Here is a 16246-nt window from a genome sequence, read left to right on the forward strand (position 1 = left end):
CTTTGAATCTGACCCTTCAGCTCCCTCCTTTGGCTCCTAACCACTATTTCAACTTCACTCAAATTTTAAGAAGGTATGGTTCACAAGAAAATGAATGGGAAAATAGTATAATTAAGTTCCCCTTTGACACACTGATGCTGAAGGAAAAACAGACACAACTTTCGTTTTTTCTGTTGCTTAAACTAACAAGGTTTCCTGAAGGCAAATACAAATACCATAGAAACAAGAACTGCCTCAATGCCTCTGAAAAACTAAGCTGTCAGGGTGGCAAGATCACTTTCCACCAGCCTACGTGCAATCTGCATCTCTGGTAGAACTGGAGGCAACACCTTCAGGGCTGAAAAACACATGCCCAGAATCAGTCATGTGGTGGCCAAAGCTCAGTTCATGTAAACTACTTGCATAACTCTTTGTCTCACCCTCTTGAAGACCAATACATTTGAAATGGTAACAACCTTCTACTGTCACACAATATTCCTTTGCTTTCAGGAAGGTGGATCACTTCACTAAAATGTAGGTTTAAATCCTGTTCAGGCTTAGGAGGAGGGTCATTACATTAGAAAGCAGATAGAAAAGCAGTAATAATCTTACTCTTGGACCACAGAAGGACACATCACTGAAGTCCTCCTCCATGCCATACCTTATGCATGACAATCATGTTATATGAGACAGCACAGAGTTATCTTCCAGCCAGCTTCTACCAGGTAAACTGAGGAAGCCCAGCTTTATGTCTTTACCTGCAACAGCTTTAAAAATCTAAAGCACACTGGGCTCCCTACAGCCACATTTCAGGCTAATGATGGAGTCATCCTGCCTAGAGGACTTTTTCCCTTTGTTTTGGCTAGGACATGACTGTTCACCTGTCCAAACCTAATCAGCCAATTATTTGAGCTAATAACCACATAATGACAACACTCTTAGCTCTCCAGATGACAAGGATCTTCCTCCTTTTAACAGAACTTCCTGACAGGTCCTGCCAGTGTTTACAGGTCACGCCTTCCTGTGAGGCTCTGCACTCCATTTCCAGATCAGTCACTTTAGATTAGATTTCTTCCTGTTGTCAGAATGATCTCACCACCAGAAGAGTTTAAAAGCACCATATCTCTCTCCAAAGATTTCCAGAGGCAACTGGGAACTATCTTTGTCACCCAGGATTCCTCTGAGTTCACTGCTTTCCTGCTCCTTGCCAGCTGGAAGCTGGCTATCTGTGGCTAATGTGACTGTGCTCCTAAGTAGGATACATTAGCTTAAGCCCAGCGTGGTGCTAACTAACTCAGCTACACAGCTTGAAGCCACTTCAAAACATTAGGAGAACCAAATTCATATACAGATGCCACAGACCACATAGACAAGACCAAAGAACCTAATTTATAGCTCTTTTTGGAGGCTAAGATATATTTGTTACTGCCTGAGACTTCTTCTAAAAAGAACACAGATTTGTGCCAGATGCAGTAAAGGTTCCTTTGACACAGGAGCTTGTAGGCTGAATAGAAGCTTTCCATTTGTCACACATTATGCAATCAAACAGCAAGTTGGATCAGAATGATTTCTATACCTGATTCCAGTACCTGGAGAAGGAGCTAACTGGTTGTTCAGAGGATGGGATCCAGTCTGGCATTAGGACACCTACATTTGGGTATCTACCCAATATCTGAACTAATATGTGAAGCAAAGGCTAGAAATAGTTACATACACAGAGGCACCTATTGCCCTCTGAAGTGCACTCAGGAGACTGTGCTTCTTAGTTGGTCCTGGTGACTGACCTCCAATCGCTGCTGCTGCTGAAGGACACACGCATTCCAGAAGGCCTGTGTCACACCTGCCAGATGCACAGAGACACACACTGGGGCATTTTAAGCTACACTGTCTAACTACATTCCTAACCAAAGTAGTAATCTAGGGCCAAAGCAGTCCCAGAGCACAGCTTTATCAGCTACTGCCACAGGTCTTGACCACAAGTAAAGCAATGATGTGTTAATGTAACCCAGTGAATGCATGTTACAGGACCTTATGTCCCCCAAGACTGACCCACCACTGAAAACTGAAATTTCCCTTGCTACATTATCAATACTATGTGATAAAGCATGTAGCCTTGGACATGGGGTTGGTCTTGAGAAGTCCTGTTCCTGTCCCAGGTATCAATCACTGCATTTGAAGTCAAACCACGTAGTTCTTTAGCACTCTGCCTGTGAATGCTAAAGAACTGAAAGTAGTGTTGTTTTCTGTGTTAAAAATAAACACGAAACACAGGGCATACCTCCTGGATGATGCTTATCATCTGCTAGGAACAGTCAATAAATAACAATGGACACACATGCATGCTTGCATCTCACCTTTAATCAAAATGAAAGATTAGGAAATCTAGGAGGATTTGTCTTTTTCTGTCTTTTTTTTTTTTTTGGGGAGGATCACAAAGCAAGCCAAGTATTCATCCATAACACTGAGCATTATGTAGAGATTTAAAAAATATTCACAAATATTAATATTTGCAAAGCTTGTTGCAAATCTTTAAACATCTAAGAAATTAGATTTTAAGCTTTTGCAAACAAGGGTGGGGGAACATCTGTACTTTCACCTGCTTAAGGAACATGCTATTTAAAGAGTTTTAAGCTATCACCATAGCTGCAAAGTTTTTAAAAGAAAAACAGAGTAAAGGAACTGATCCTGTCCTCTAGTCGCAACACTTCTCCAGCCTCCTCAAATAAAACTCGTCTGTATTTGCTTGTGCAGAGACAGCAACTGTTAGAGTCATGCAGACAAACACATAAAGACTGTCATTAAAACACAGTAGCATTTTCCTGAGCTGGTAGAGCACACTGCTACCATCAGGCCCAGGCTTCCCATACCAGTTAAAGCTCATGAAAGATTTTCACTCATCTCTGTTCCCCATTCTCTAAATCAGCACTAGCTGCTACACACACCCCATCTTGCTCATTTTTGAGAGGGTGGTTTCAGAAATGCAAACCCATTTCAGTCAGAGATGGTCTGATACCATGTTCTGCTGTTTTGCTCAACAACAACCACATTTTCACTCCCCTTGCTTGTGCTGGCCCCAGCACTGCAGCAATAATGCAATAAGATAGATAGTTTAGGGAACTGATGCATCTGAAAAATGACCCATCAAAAAGTTTTTAATTCTAAGTGGGAAAGAAATGTAAAGAGGGGCTGCACTGGAGTGATCCCAACTTAAATCAGCTTAAATTGCCATGGGAGCCTCTCCACTATGCTATACCACCTTGAACATGTATCAGTCCCTCTGGATGGCAGTCATGTACTGGTACATTTTTTCTTACTTTCTAGAATAATTTTTTTCTATAATTTATTTCTAGTAATAGAAAAAAAAAAAATTATTTCTAGTAATAGAGGGTGGGAGGTGGCCTATCACCAAATTACCTAGCCAGTGGGCATGAATAGGCCCTCCTCAGCAGCTGGTGTGTAGTTATGTGTTTTTCGATTCACTTGTCAAAGCCCACATTCAGCAACAACATGGATCTTACAGGATGGATGCTGGGCCACAGCCAAAGCACATCATTACTGCTTTGGGTACAGCACTAGTCCAGATAGTTCCCGAGTACTAAATCTGGATTAGCTCTGCAAGCAGCATTCAGCAGGTAAGACCCTGTCTTCCTCCTCTCCATTTGCAACTGGCATGGTACAACTCTAATGATAGAATGAGTGTAATGAACCCCACAACATAAACAAGCCTGAGCTGCTGGTCTCCATCCTGGTTCTTAGAGGGGAAAGTCACTCCTGGCAGATAGCACAGAGCCCATGTATGCTTATGTCCCACCATAGTACTCAAAACAAGAGAAAGCAACATGGCATGAGGGCTTCAAGGCTTAAACTGTGTGAGGACTAATGTTCATGATGCTTCCAAGAAAAGCTCAGACATTTGACAACAAAGGGACTTTGCGTAATTGCTTGCAGCCTTTCAGAAGGAGCTTAACCCTATATGCTAATTTCATTCTGTAAACTCCTATATAATGCAAGACTAGCTCAATCTTTTAAAAGACATCTAGGACCTGAGTCTGTTTTTTATGTATTTTTCTGTTGCTGTGCTGTTACATATTTGCTGAAGGAAAAATGTTATTGAGATCTAGAGAGGCCAGTTGTTGATGAGACCTTAGGACTGGTACAGGGTGAAACCAGCTCGTGAAAGCTTATTTTTCAGTGCCAAAAAAGCTTTTGGTCTTATTATTACTAACATTTACTGTAGCAGCTGTAGGCTTTGAACAAAGATAGGAGGTATCTGCATAAGCACACATCATCAGGGATAGAGTGTAATAAAGCACCATTTTGTAAAAACCATGTGAGTAGGGGATATGGAAAGAGGATAAGTGTTTTGCCTGAATTCACAGGGAGGATTTTTTGCACAGATAGAAATGGAATCAGCCCCAGAAATCCCAAATTAGTAGGTTAACCTTAAACTTAGCTTTGCATTCATGTATGCTGTGAAATGTCATTAAGAAGAATGAAGAGAAAAATACAGACCTTGTCATCCAGAATAGGCTCGCACTGAGAGTAGTTTATCTTGGAAGCCCATGTCCCATTGCCCAAGCATTCTCTGTAGGCATTTCCTGGTACAGACCAAAACAAAAGAGAGATGAACACTCTGTGCTGATCTTTAAACAGCCTAACAATTTCATGGATTTAAGAAAACGTTAACAGAACAGATTAATCATGAGGCAAATCAAACCTCTGTGAGGATTAGAATAGCCTGCTGAGGAGAGCAGAAATAAAGGGTGTAAACACATCTAGAGACAACAAGTATTTAAGATACTTACTGATAATGTTTTCTTACAGCATATGGGTTCAGAAGACAGCAAAGCTGTGAGAATAATTTTGCAAGAGAAAGCTTAATGTGATAGTTTTTTAAAAAGAGTTAAATTTTGTATTAAAAATGAGCAGAGATATTTAGGTCTTTAGTGCTCCACGTAGGTGAATGGTATCTGTATGGTAAACTTACTGCTCTACTCTCCTCTCATTTAAAAACTGTAACTATAAGAAATGCTCCTGGAGATACTAATTTTCTAGAGTCTTCCTATGCAACAACATTATGGGTAAAACTTCTGTGAAGAACCTGAAGGAACAAGATAACCACACTGCCCAGCCCTGGGCAGGCAGGTTGGGAAAGCCACACAAGGATGTCTCTGGAAAGATTTCAGGAACTGGTACACCTTAGGTTAGGATGTGTTCACCCATTGTCTGTGAAAAACAAATCTCTTCCGATGTTCTTCCAATGTGCCAGTTCTCCCAGAATATAAGTTACTTTACAAACTACTTTACTGAAGCAGAGGGATTTCATGTCCAATTGCAACGTCACCCTGAGGAACTCTGGGAGTGGCATGTAGAAATACTTTGGGAGAGGAGGGGAATTCAGTTTTTCACAAGCACTCCTCTTTATCCCAAGGAACTCAGAGAGAAAACTATGCAGCATTGCTGTACAAACTACCTTCCTGCACTCATCAAAAGTACATGTAATCCCAAGCAATAGGGTTACTTCCATGCTTATTTTGAACTGTATCTTAGAAACAAGAGAATTAAAATAAAACAGGAAATTCAGAAAGATCCCCAAAGGACACATACAGGCAACTTCCTAGCGAACTCTTCCTGATGTTCTTGCTGCCCTTTACCCAACTTCTTCTTGGGCCTTTGCCATGGTCATTCAGTGCTAGTTCAGCACCAACCATTAGGAAAATAGCATGTCAAATAAAAGCATCATACTGAATATTTCTTAAAGTGCTGCTGACAACAACCTTTGAAAAAGGTAAAAATAGTTTTGAAAAGGTGCTTTGTCTTGGGACACATGAAGGAAAGTCCACATGGAAAGTAACAAGTAACAGTTCACCTAGATGTTCCAGATTATACCATATCCATACAGATTGATGAATTTTTTGTTGCTGTTGTCTATTTGCATTTTTTTGCTCTTTCTTTTTGGAGTGAGAAGGCCAAAATAATAAAATAAAATGACTGGTAACATACCAACTACAGGAACTCATGCTAGATGTTAAGGACTTCAGTTTCCATTTCTGTCACAAATTCACACATTTCCTTCTCTTTCTTACTGGAAAATCAGGTATAAACTGCCATTTCCATGCTATTTTTCTCATGCAATTTTGCCCTGAAGGGTAAGCAAATGACTAGATTTCTTTCCTCACTGTTGTGTTAATTATTCTTCAGTATCTCAAGCTAAATGTATGTCAGGGCATCTTTTACTCTCTTTTCTCTGAGACCAGGTCTGAGTGGGATTCAGCTGGCTGGATCTGAGCTCCATCCCTAAAAGCCCTTGTATTTGGCCCCTGCTTTTGGCCAGTGCTGAAGATCTCTCTGCCAAATGGTTGCTGATTTTGGTCTCTGTAGTATACGTCTGACTCTCCAGAGTGGGAAAGTTTGGTGCTTAGTCATATGTTGAATACCACTTCCAGGATAGTGATTATATGAAACTCTAATTTTATTCATTGACTCTTCCTTTCCCTCCCCAGTTCTTTCCAGCTTGGGTGTGGAGACCACAAACATAGTCAACACTTAAAATGTACAACTGGAGCTACACCAGTACCTGAAAGGGAGAGGTGCATTTGAATCAAGCACTTACTTATCCCTGTAAAAAGAAAATCACCCTTCTTTTTCTGATTTCTCTCTAGATGAGAAATTGACAGAAAGTAAAAATAGCTTGAAGTAGGGTGAAAGAGAGGGGGAGTGTCAAAACTAGGGAAACAAGACCCATTTGATACCAAAGCTCTCTTAAAAGAATTCACGTAGTTGAGAAAGAAAGTAAATTTTAGGGGTGCTCCCCCTATCCACTTTTTCCTCTGCTCTTTTCATTGTTATTTCTATTTAGTACAGAAAGGGAAGCATAACACGTGTCCATGACTTCTGGAAAATGACCTGTCAGGACCATGGCAGAACTGTGAACCATCACAAACCATGTATTTTACCTTATGATGCCCTGATGCCTCTGTCTTTTGCACTACATTTTCCTTGCTCATTATAACCTTCTTTAAAGTAAAAGATGTGCCTCATGTTACTACCCAGAACAGGTATTAGAGAACAGATCATAAAAGCAAGACCGAGTTTCATGAATACCATTCATTTGCACCTCTATTTTGATATATAACCTTTCCACTTAGGATACCAGGACCCATAAAGTACCAGCAGCCATAAAATGTGCCTCTGAGCTCTCCTTCAGGAATCCTATACAATATCCACATCAAAGCAGTTATTTGAGAAACAGTGATCTGGGTTTACGAGCTGTCCCACCAGATCTCTTACATGGTGAACATGTGAACAAGACGAGGATAAAAATTAAACTCTCAATTTCTCTAGTTTAGAGTCTCCTCCAGTATCAGCCACTTCTTGGAAACAAAAGCAGCAAGTAGATCTGACTTCTGGGAATGTCTCATTCCAAACATTAGTAATCATAAGGAATTTATAACCTAAAGCAAAGGTCTTCTTTCTTCTTACAGCATTAGTTCTAGCAGGCACTTGGAAACAAGCTTGTGGTCATACTGAATATATTTTCACATATCTATTTTAACATAATACAGATATTTTACATAGTGCTTTAAAGAAGAATAATAGAATCATGATTTAGTGAGAGAGGTAATATCAGAGGGTAAGATAGTCACTGCAGGCACCTGCAAGAAAAGCTCTTGTTCATACACAGATGAATCCCAAGGCATAGGGTAAGTTTAGCATTTCTTGAGCACATTGGGCCAATCACATATGCACTGGACAGAGTCTTGCTGCATTCAGAGACAGTCACAGAATGACAGAATACCAGGTTGTAAGGGACCTCAAGACATCTGGTCCAACCTTTTCTAGGCAAAGCATGACCTGGACTGGATGTCCCTGCACCCTGTTCAGCTGAATCTTAAAAGTGCCCAGTGTTGGGGAACCCACCACTTCCCTGGGGAGATTCTTCCAATGTTAGATTGTTCTCAAAGTGAAAAATTTTACTCTTGAGAAGGAAAATCACATCTGGTATGTGCTGAACTTCCCATGTGTGGTTGTATATCTCTGCACAGAAGACCCCAGATAAATCAATGGCAACTTCAAATAATCACCATATTCTTTTTCATAGCAGTGAACAGCTGCTTCACAGCATCCCTACTTACTGTCAAAGCAACACAGAGAAGATGAAGAAATAACAGACTGGACTCAGTGACAGGCTGAGTCACTGGAACATGCAGAGTTGCAGCAGTGATCAAAGCAGCAGAGAGATGCCAAAAAGATGACAGAGACATTGGTTTTATGAAAGGCAGCAATAGAAGGTATATGTCCCCCAGCTTCAGAATATGTAAAGGAAGAGAAGAGGGAAACCAACAGTTGGTGATCTCACTAAGAGAATTCTATGATCTCTTTTTTGATTGAACATGCTGAAGAATATTCTTTCTCACCTGGTTTTCCAGTGAGAACTGGGCTTAATGTGCTTTGTGTCAGAAGTATTCTTGCTCTTTGCTTTAAAGCACTGTGTACAGAAAGAAACTGGATCAAGTTCAGCTTTTCTTAATGATTGATTGTCATGAAAACTAAAGAGAAAATGGAAGAATCATGATGGAGAACTCCACTGTAGAAACAATGAGCACCCAGGAAGAAAAGAACACTTACATGATCTTTCTAGGGCAACAATAGCTAGCAAGAGCTACTAGCGGTATTTCTTTTCTTCCTAGATAAACAATTAAAGAAAAAAAAGGTGACAATTTTCATTTTCTTAGACAAATGGCATACTGAAGCATTCAGTATACTTTCTATTATTATAATTTCTCCTTCCTTACTGACTTTATTCTAAAGAACAAATACACAAATAGAGATTTTTAGTGGTCATAACTTGTGGTTATTTGTGCTGTGTGTGCACCCGCACTTGTATAATACAACTGTACCAGCAGATTTAATCTTGATGAAAGTGAACAGTAAGCAGTAGATGACTCATGATGACACAGGCAACACACGGCCGTTATATACATAGATTTTGACACATCATCCAATACTCATTTCTATGCTTCAGTCTATGGCCTTTTCTTTGACTTTGAAAATGTTGATTCTCTTTTGTTGTAGATTATTAGCAACATTTACGGCCCTTGACTGCTTCTGCTTAATGATCAGTTCAGGGGACAGGCAAAGAGGTAATAGGGAACTCCCTGAATAGAAAGCAATATGCAGTAGGGCTCAGACTGTCACTCAGGTTGCTAGCTTCCAGAAAATGTATTTCATCCCATCCAGGCCAGCCAGCATAACATATGCATTTTCATATTTCCTCTAAGGGCTGATTCAGTCATGCTAATCACAGTCATATGCTATCAATAAAGCAAATGACAGCAATGGCAGTATTCCCAGAGTCAAATGCAGCAATTAAGAGCCTCTCAGACAGTGTACTGCACTGCTTTTCACTACTGTTCCTGCTTTGTAGTGGTGGCTGCTGTGCCAGGTCTTAATTCTACAGCCAATATTTCACCTCCATACACACTATAGACGCACATATACAAAGACTACATAAGTACCAACATTTGCAGTTCTCATAGGCTCTAAAATTATGAAAAAGGGATCTCCCTTTCTGAAAAAACTTTGTATCACATCACAAAAAGGTAGGTAAAAGATCTGAGCATAACTCCAACAAAGCACTGGCAGGAACAGAACTGGGAAACCCTGTTCCTTATAGTAACCAGCCACCCACAGCAGGAACAGGGACTCTTCGATGTATAAAGCTATTTTAAAAGCAATGCTTACTGCAAACTCCTAGTGAACAAGACTGGTCCAACCCACTTCATAAAGTCTTTGTTATAAGTCACTGTTCACTCTTAGCTTAAGTAGTCCTTCAGAGTCCCTGCAGTGAGCAGAAAACTTATATCACTGCAGATTTCAGAGGACCCTCAGAAATGACTTCCTGCTGGTAAGCATTCAGGAATGAGTGGTGTAGTGAGGACACTGTAGGTAGCAAAACGGTGCCAAATCTCCCCAACTCCAGACTTTGGGAAAGGTGTGCCCAGCTCAGTCCATTTTCTTATGGCTCTTCTCTGAATAAAGCCAGAGAAACAATCAAGTAACTATAGAAATGTTTCGCTCGTATGTGATTGTTTATATATACCCACATACATATACATACTACCATAGCAAACTTGATCTTTCCTTAGTGGAGTATAATCATTTAAGAACAACTGAGAAACTCCAAGGTGGAGATCAAAAGTTCTTTGAACGGAGAAGAAAAATAGTGTTGCATTTATCCAAAAATTGAGCATGATATCAAAGCTCTGTCTGCTTGTCAGCAAACAAAATTTTTAAGAAACCGCAGCATATCTATTGTTTAAATAAAGAGAAGCTTTATTTAAAAATAAATATTTTAATTATTTAAAAATAAAAAATTAATCTGGGATCAACCCAGATTTACAATTGTATCCCCAAACACCCCATAAACCAATAATAATGGGTAACAATTTTGACCTGACATGGAAGGACATGAGAGAAGCTTGCAGAGGTTTTTTGGTTCTTTTTGAAGGACTCTGCACATTCAGGACAGCTGGTGTTTTATAAAGGGGGAGACATCCAAACTCTGTTTACAGCTTTGTCCATAACCCTCTTCAGCACCCCTGCCACTCAATACTGGTATCACAACACTAGCTCTAGGAAAACTTGCAGAGACACAAGCAGTTTTTCACCAATAAGCTCAGAGACCTTTATCCCAGAACAGCAGTATGACTTTTGGCCATCTAAACTCACGCAATATTAATTTCTCCCCAACAAGAGGAGACTTGGGACTCATCCAAAAAGACCTCAGTGCTGCATCTAACCAGCAAATGGAGCAGCAAGAGTCAACATTTGTCATCCCAACTAATTTTTCTGCAACTTAGAAACCACTGAATTTAGATGACTGTGGTAAGCCCTAGTATTCGGTATAACTGACTGCTTCAAAACTGCAAGTGTTTTCATGAAGATTATACTTAAGATACTGATAACACCAGACAACAAAAGTACACACAAACACAGAGCAGCTACAAAAGCTGTACTAATAGGTGTACTGCAAATTGGCCAAATGGCAAGGTCCAGAGGGCCTGATGAGGCCACCTCTGGAGAACTGTCTCCAGTTCTGGGATCCCCAGTAAAAGAGACACAAGGACATACTGGGAAGAGCTTTGACAGATGGCCACATGGTGATTAAGAGACTGGAGCATCTCACATATGGGGAAAGGCTAAGAAAGCTGGAAATGTTCAGCCTAGAGAACAAAAGGTTTAGGGGGTAATCTTATTAATGTATATAAATACCTGAAGGGAAAGTGCAAAAAGGATGGATTCAGGCTCTTTTCATTGGTGCCCAGTGACCAGAGGCCACAGGCACAAACTGAAACACAGGAGGTTCTATCTGGACCTCAGGAAACACATTTTTACTATGAAGGTGACTGAGCACTGAAACAGGTTGTTCAGGGAGGTTGTGGAGCCTCCATCCTTGGAGATATTTAAAAATCATCTGGACAGAGTCCTGGGCAACTGGCTCTAGGTGGCCCTGCCGCAGCAGGAGGCTTGGACTAGATGAACTCCAGCTCTCCCTTCCAACCTCAACGAACCTGTGATCTGTTATTAACAGGACACTATTATCCTCTGGAACAATTTTAAAACACATCTTAGATTCAGTGCTTTACATCAGTATGAGAGGTGAAACCTTGATCTTAATTTCATTTCTAACAGCAGATGATGTTGCATTTCTGAATAGAATATGCCAAGAGGAGTATTTGATGAGTGGTTTTCTTTTTTTCAGTTTTTTAATTTTATTTTATTGACACTGTTGAAGAACATAAAGCCCTCCAGGTAGTGGTAACTCAATCTGTATAGATTGACCTGCTGGCAGGCTTGTGTTTAGTCAGTAAAAGTTCACTAAAAGCATGAAACAAACAAGAGACTGGAACACAGGGTAAAGATAAGTGGATGTAATTCTCAGCAGGAAGTTAACCACATCCTTCCAGTCATTAGGGGGTGAAAGATAACTCCAGACACTGCATGCAGGCAGTATTCTAAGGGATCTTGTCCTTGACAACTGGAACTAAGCTAGCTTTGAAAAGGATTTTATTCATCTTGCCATGTCTCATGTAGATGACCTTCTGACAAGGCTTACATTTCCAGTTGTCATTAAAATGGAAATCTGCCTCCTCTAACTATACATGCCTTCATCCTGGATCCCACATAGAGAATGGCCTATAATCCTGAGACAAGTTCATCTGCTACTGGAGTGAATGGAATAAATATGCAAATGAAAAATAAATAAAACAGTCTGTTAAGTTCTGAGCTGTGCACAGCTAAGGGTATCTGACTGTTTTGAAAACCTGCTGATCCATGTTAGATGTCAGCCGAGCTGAAAGGAAGGGTCCATCAATCAGAAAACCAGAACCCCCACTGAACAAACTCCCTAGAAAGCACAGAGTTTTGAAAAGTGCAGTTTGCAGTGACTATGCCAATCTCAGATAATCACAGATGCAGCAAATAACTGAAAGAGCACAGTGGGTTACCTGTTGTCCATCTCCCTACCAACTGGATTTGTTCAGAGTAGATTAAAAAGTGTAAGCCCCAGGAATTTCTAGTAATTGCTTTGCAAAACCATTTCAGACAGCCTATTAAATCTCTCCACTGGGAATGTTTTTGTTGATGTCCTAAACAACTTTTCCTCCCTTTTAAGACATCTGTTAAACTCTTTTCTCCTCTGTACTGCCCTCTGACCAAGCTGAATAACTTGTCTTCTTTTCTGGGGTAGGTTAGGCCTGCATATTTACCACAGGAAGAGTTCAACCTTGTAATTTTAGAGTATCAACCTGTAACAACTCTTGTTCAGTACACCTTACCAGTCCCTACAGTGGCTTCAGGGCACAGCAAAGTGGCTGTGGAGCAGCCAGGCAATGATGCCCAAATCATGGAGGTATTTATGCTAAGTTTACCAGTGGAAAATTTTAGAAAAATTCCAAGAACACAGGAGTAAGCCAAAACAAAACAATATATTCCAGCACTGAACACTGTAGCCTATAAGTTAGTCAAGTTCCACTGCTGGACTTCAGGAGGAACTTGAAACCAGTTCAATGGATTCCTTTCTTTCAGAGTGTCCTAATCACTGGGATATTGTGAGATTCTCCCAGTGTCTCCTCCAAATAATTTTTATTCATTTAATGTTCAAAATAAGACACTTTGCTTCATATTAAGCAAAAATTTTTCTCTTGGGTACTTATCCACCATGATCCCCAGTAAATCCAACAGGAACTGCATGATACATATTTCTTAGATTGGCTGCTTAGATTTCATAGAATCATAGAATAGTTAGGGTTGGAAAAGACCTTAAGATCATCTCGTTCCAACCCCCCTGCCATGGGCAGGGACAGCTCACACTAAGCCATGTCAGATCAAATGAGACAGAAAAAACCTGCGTTGCATAAAGGATAAATCATTTCATGTGTATGCTATTCTTAGCCATTTTTCAAAGGCTTAGAAAACAGCAAGTCTCTCAAAATAGGGGCTGAATCACAGGGCTATAAATTATTCATGTGCCATCCTTCCTCTTTGGTGGGTTTCTTCTGATGTTGCAGTGACAAGCTAGAGTCGGGTAGGATTCACAATGCACCAGCACACTGGTTACTATTTCTAGAAATCATAAGTGACAGTGGTATAATTATAACAGCAGTCAGACATCCATGAGATTGAAAAGAAAAGTCTCTCTTCACAAACTTTATTTGTGAATGGGGAGTATTCAGGGGAAAAAAAAATAAAATAGAGGAAAGAACAGTTATCCAATCAATGTTTATTACTTTGTACATTAAACAACATCATCCTGAAAGCCAAGCTTTTGGCAGAGAGAGATTTTCTTGATGTCATGGTTGGTTTTTTTTCTTGTTTTTGTTGGGTTTTTTTCTGCTTTATAGAATTATAATGCACTTATAGGAGCGTCTTGGAAGGCAGCTAAATAATACTTTAGGCAAGAAATACTATCCTAGGAAAAAAAATTCTGACTTCTGCTCTGTCTAGCTCACCAACCTGATGCTTTTTCAGGCTTTCATACATATTAAAAAAACTTTTGCTCAGATTTCTATTGTTTTCCTTTGCCAAGAAGTCCTAAAAGGCTTTATGAGAAGCTCAAGCAGTCTAATTATCATCACTTTCTGAATTGATTTCCTATCTGCTAAAAACCTCAAGTGATTCACCCAGGTCATGTAAGACATCAAAAACAAAGGCGGGAACAGAACCTTTTAGAAGCTTCTAAGTCCTTCAGACTTCTTCAGTTGAGAAAAACATATCTGGATTTCTATCCCAAGGCATACTCCCTTAGGCATACCTATAATCTTGTTCATACCTTTGTGCCCTGCCTTACACAGATCCACTTCCGAACACAACTTTCCTTAGACAAGCAGAGGAGGTCTAATGCTTGCTAGACTTTAGAGAATAAAAGGGCATCCCAGGTATACAGCTGTGTTTGTCTGTACCTCTTTCTTTCTCTCTCTCTCTCTCCTGTTTGTCACCTAAGTGCTGAGGTTCAGGAATCATCCTTTATTAAGTCTTTTCCAGGCAACCCCTGGCTGCCTCCTAAAGAGACTGGATAGAAAGCTATTTGATGTGTTGCCCCATTCACCGCAAACCCTACTGAGACCTGGATGCCACATGTACCTCCTTCCTGGGCCAGCCAGCTGTTCCTTTGTTCTCATTTCTGATACGCGCCTCACTGCTGAGCTGTGGCTAGATGTTGGGCTGTGCTTTCACCTTCTTACTAACAGCTGATTCCAGGTCCCACAGCCTGGCCTCTGTGCCCCTACCTCTTTTCTCCACACCGCTATGACTAACCTCAGTAATGCGAAGTTTCTGATCCTGATGTATCTCCACTGCACTCAGCAGGTCACTCTTGCCCTAGGCTGAGCTGCGTGGCAGCAAGCATTGCCATTTTAGCACCTTAAGAAAGATCCCATAGACTGAACACTGCAAAGCTGTCAGAAAAGCAGCTCTTTTTAACTTTGTTCAATGAAATACCTGTCAACATAACTATAAACAAAAGAAAGTACACATTCTTTTTGAATTTCCAATCCCTTGCAAGTCAAGCCCACACAGTTCACTTCAGGAAATACAAACACAACTCTTAATTGCTCCAGGGTTAACAAAAACTGCTCCGTAAAATATGCCTCTTTGATAATGCATATTCTGTTTCTTCACAGCTTCATTTTGAATTGTGTCAGGACTCAGGTGGACTGTGGCAGGCAATCTCCGAAGAGTTTCCTTTTCCCAGAACAATCACTCCTCAGAAGGATGATTGGGAATTATCCTGGAAGCTGCTCTCTTTGTCACATCTCCTTATAGCTCCTGTTGTAACCCGGCTATTAATCATTCAACAAAAGAGGATTATTATTAATTTCTATAATTATTATCCTTATATGCCATTAATTTCCCTGGGAAGCTATTTCATAGCTTGTGATTAAGGAGAATCTTGTTCTGAAATGCCAGGCTCATGCTGTTACTGAAACAACTGAGGGAACACCAAGAAGACAGGGAGAGACAAGTGAACAGCTCACCTGCATTTGATAACTGCTCAGTTAATCCTGCTTTCATAAACATGCAAGTGCACAGTTTTCCCTCATACTGATTGACATGACAGAGTTTGGGCCACATTTGTCAAAAGCACTAAGAAAGGGTAAAAAGGAAAATAATCTCTCCTTTTCAATGTCTATCAAAAACTGCTGCAGTGCCTGAAATTAAAAGTATATCCTGTCACAGCATGCAAAGTTCATAATTTGGAAAACAAATGGAGGTTACTTTCTTCTGTATGGTGTTACTGTGCTGAACTTGAGATGTGAAGATGTAGGGCGCGTCTGCAACCTCCCAAGGCTGTTGGCACTTTGCAGCTAATTCCTTGAGACAGCACAGATGCAAATGTGAATGCACATAGAACTAAATGGTTTTCAACTCAGACCTGCATGTATTTTTAAGCAGAAAGATGAAAGAGGGAGATTAGGAAGCAATCTGTATCGTATTATTCCTCAGATTACCACCTTTTCCCTTCACTTGGTTTTCAGCACATGAAAGACACAAGCAAACAAAAAAGCCCTATTTTCATTCTAGCTGAACAGAAACCAGAGTTCATTTGACTCCCAAAAAACCTGTTGCAAAGGGCTTAACATTTTCACATATACCTATTCAAATTAATCTTCGGTGAAAGGCCATGTCTCATACTCATTTGTCACATTTAACATGCACAGATATCACTTTTAGTTCAGCAAGTCACAGAAACCTGGATTGCTAGAAA

General features: G+C 40.3%; 1 protein-coding gene across 2 annotated transcripts in view; it reads right to left on the reverse strand.

Moving 5' to 3' along the window:
* The window catches only part of CRHR2 (corticotropin releasing hormone receptor 2), a gene marked incomplete at both ends in the record, with an annotated part of 152087 nt that overhangs the window by 61814 nt on the left and 74027 nt on the right, over positions 1 to 16246 (reverse strand). For both annotated transcript variants that reach the window (XM_080610096.1, XM_080610097.1), the window contains one exon: positions 4492 to 4577. In XM_080610096.1, the coding sequence (XP_080466222.1) occupies positions 4492 to 4577 (86 nt within the window). The remainder of the gene's footprint in view (positions 1 to 4491; positions 4578 to 16246) is intronic.

This window comes from Psittacula echo, assembly GCF_963264785.1.
Source record: "Psittacula echo genome assembly, chromosome: 2".
Taxonomy (NCBI): domain Eukaryota; kingdom Metazoa; phylum Chordata; class Aves; order Psittaciformes; family Psittacidae; genus Psittacula; species Psittacula echo.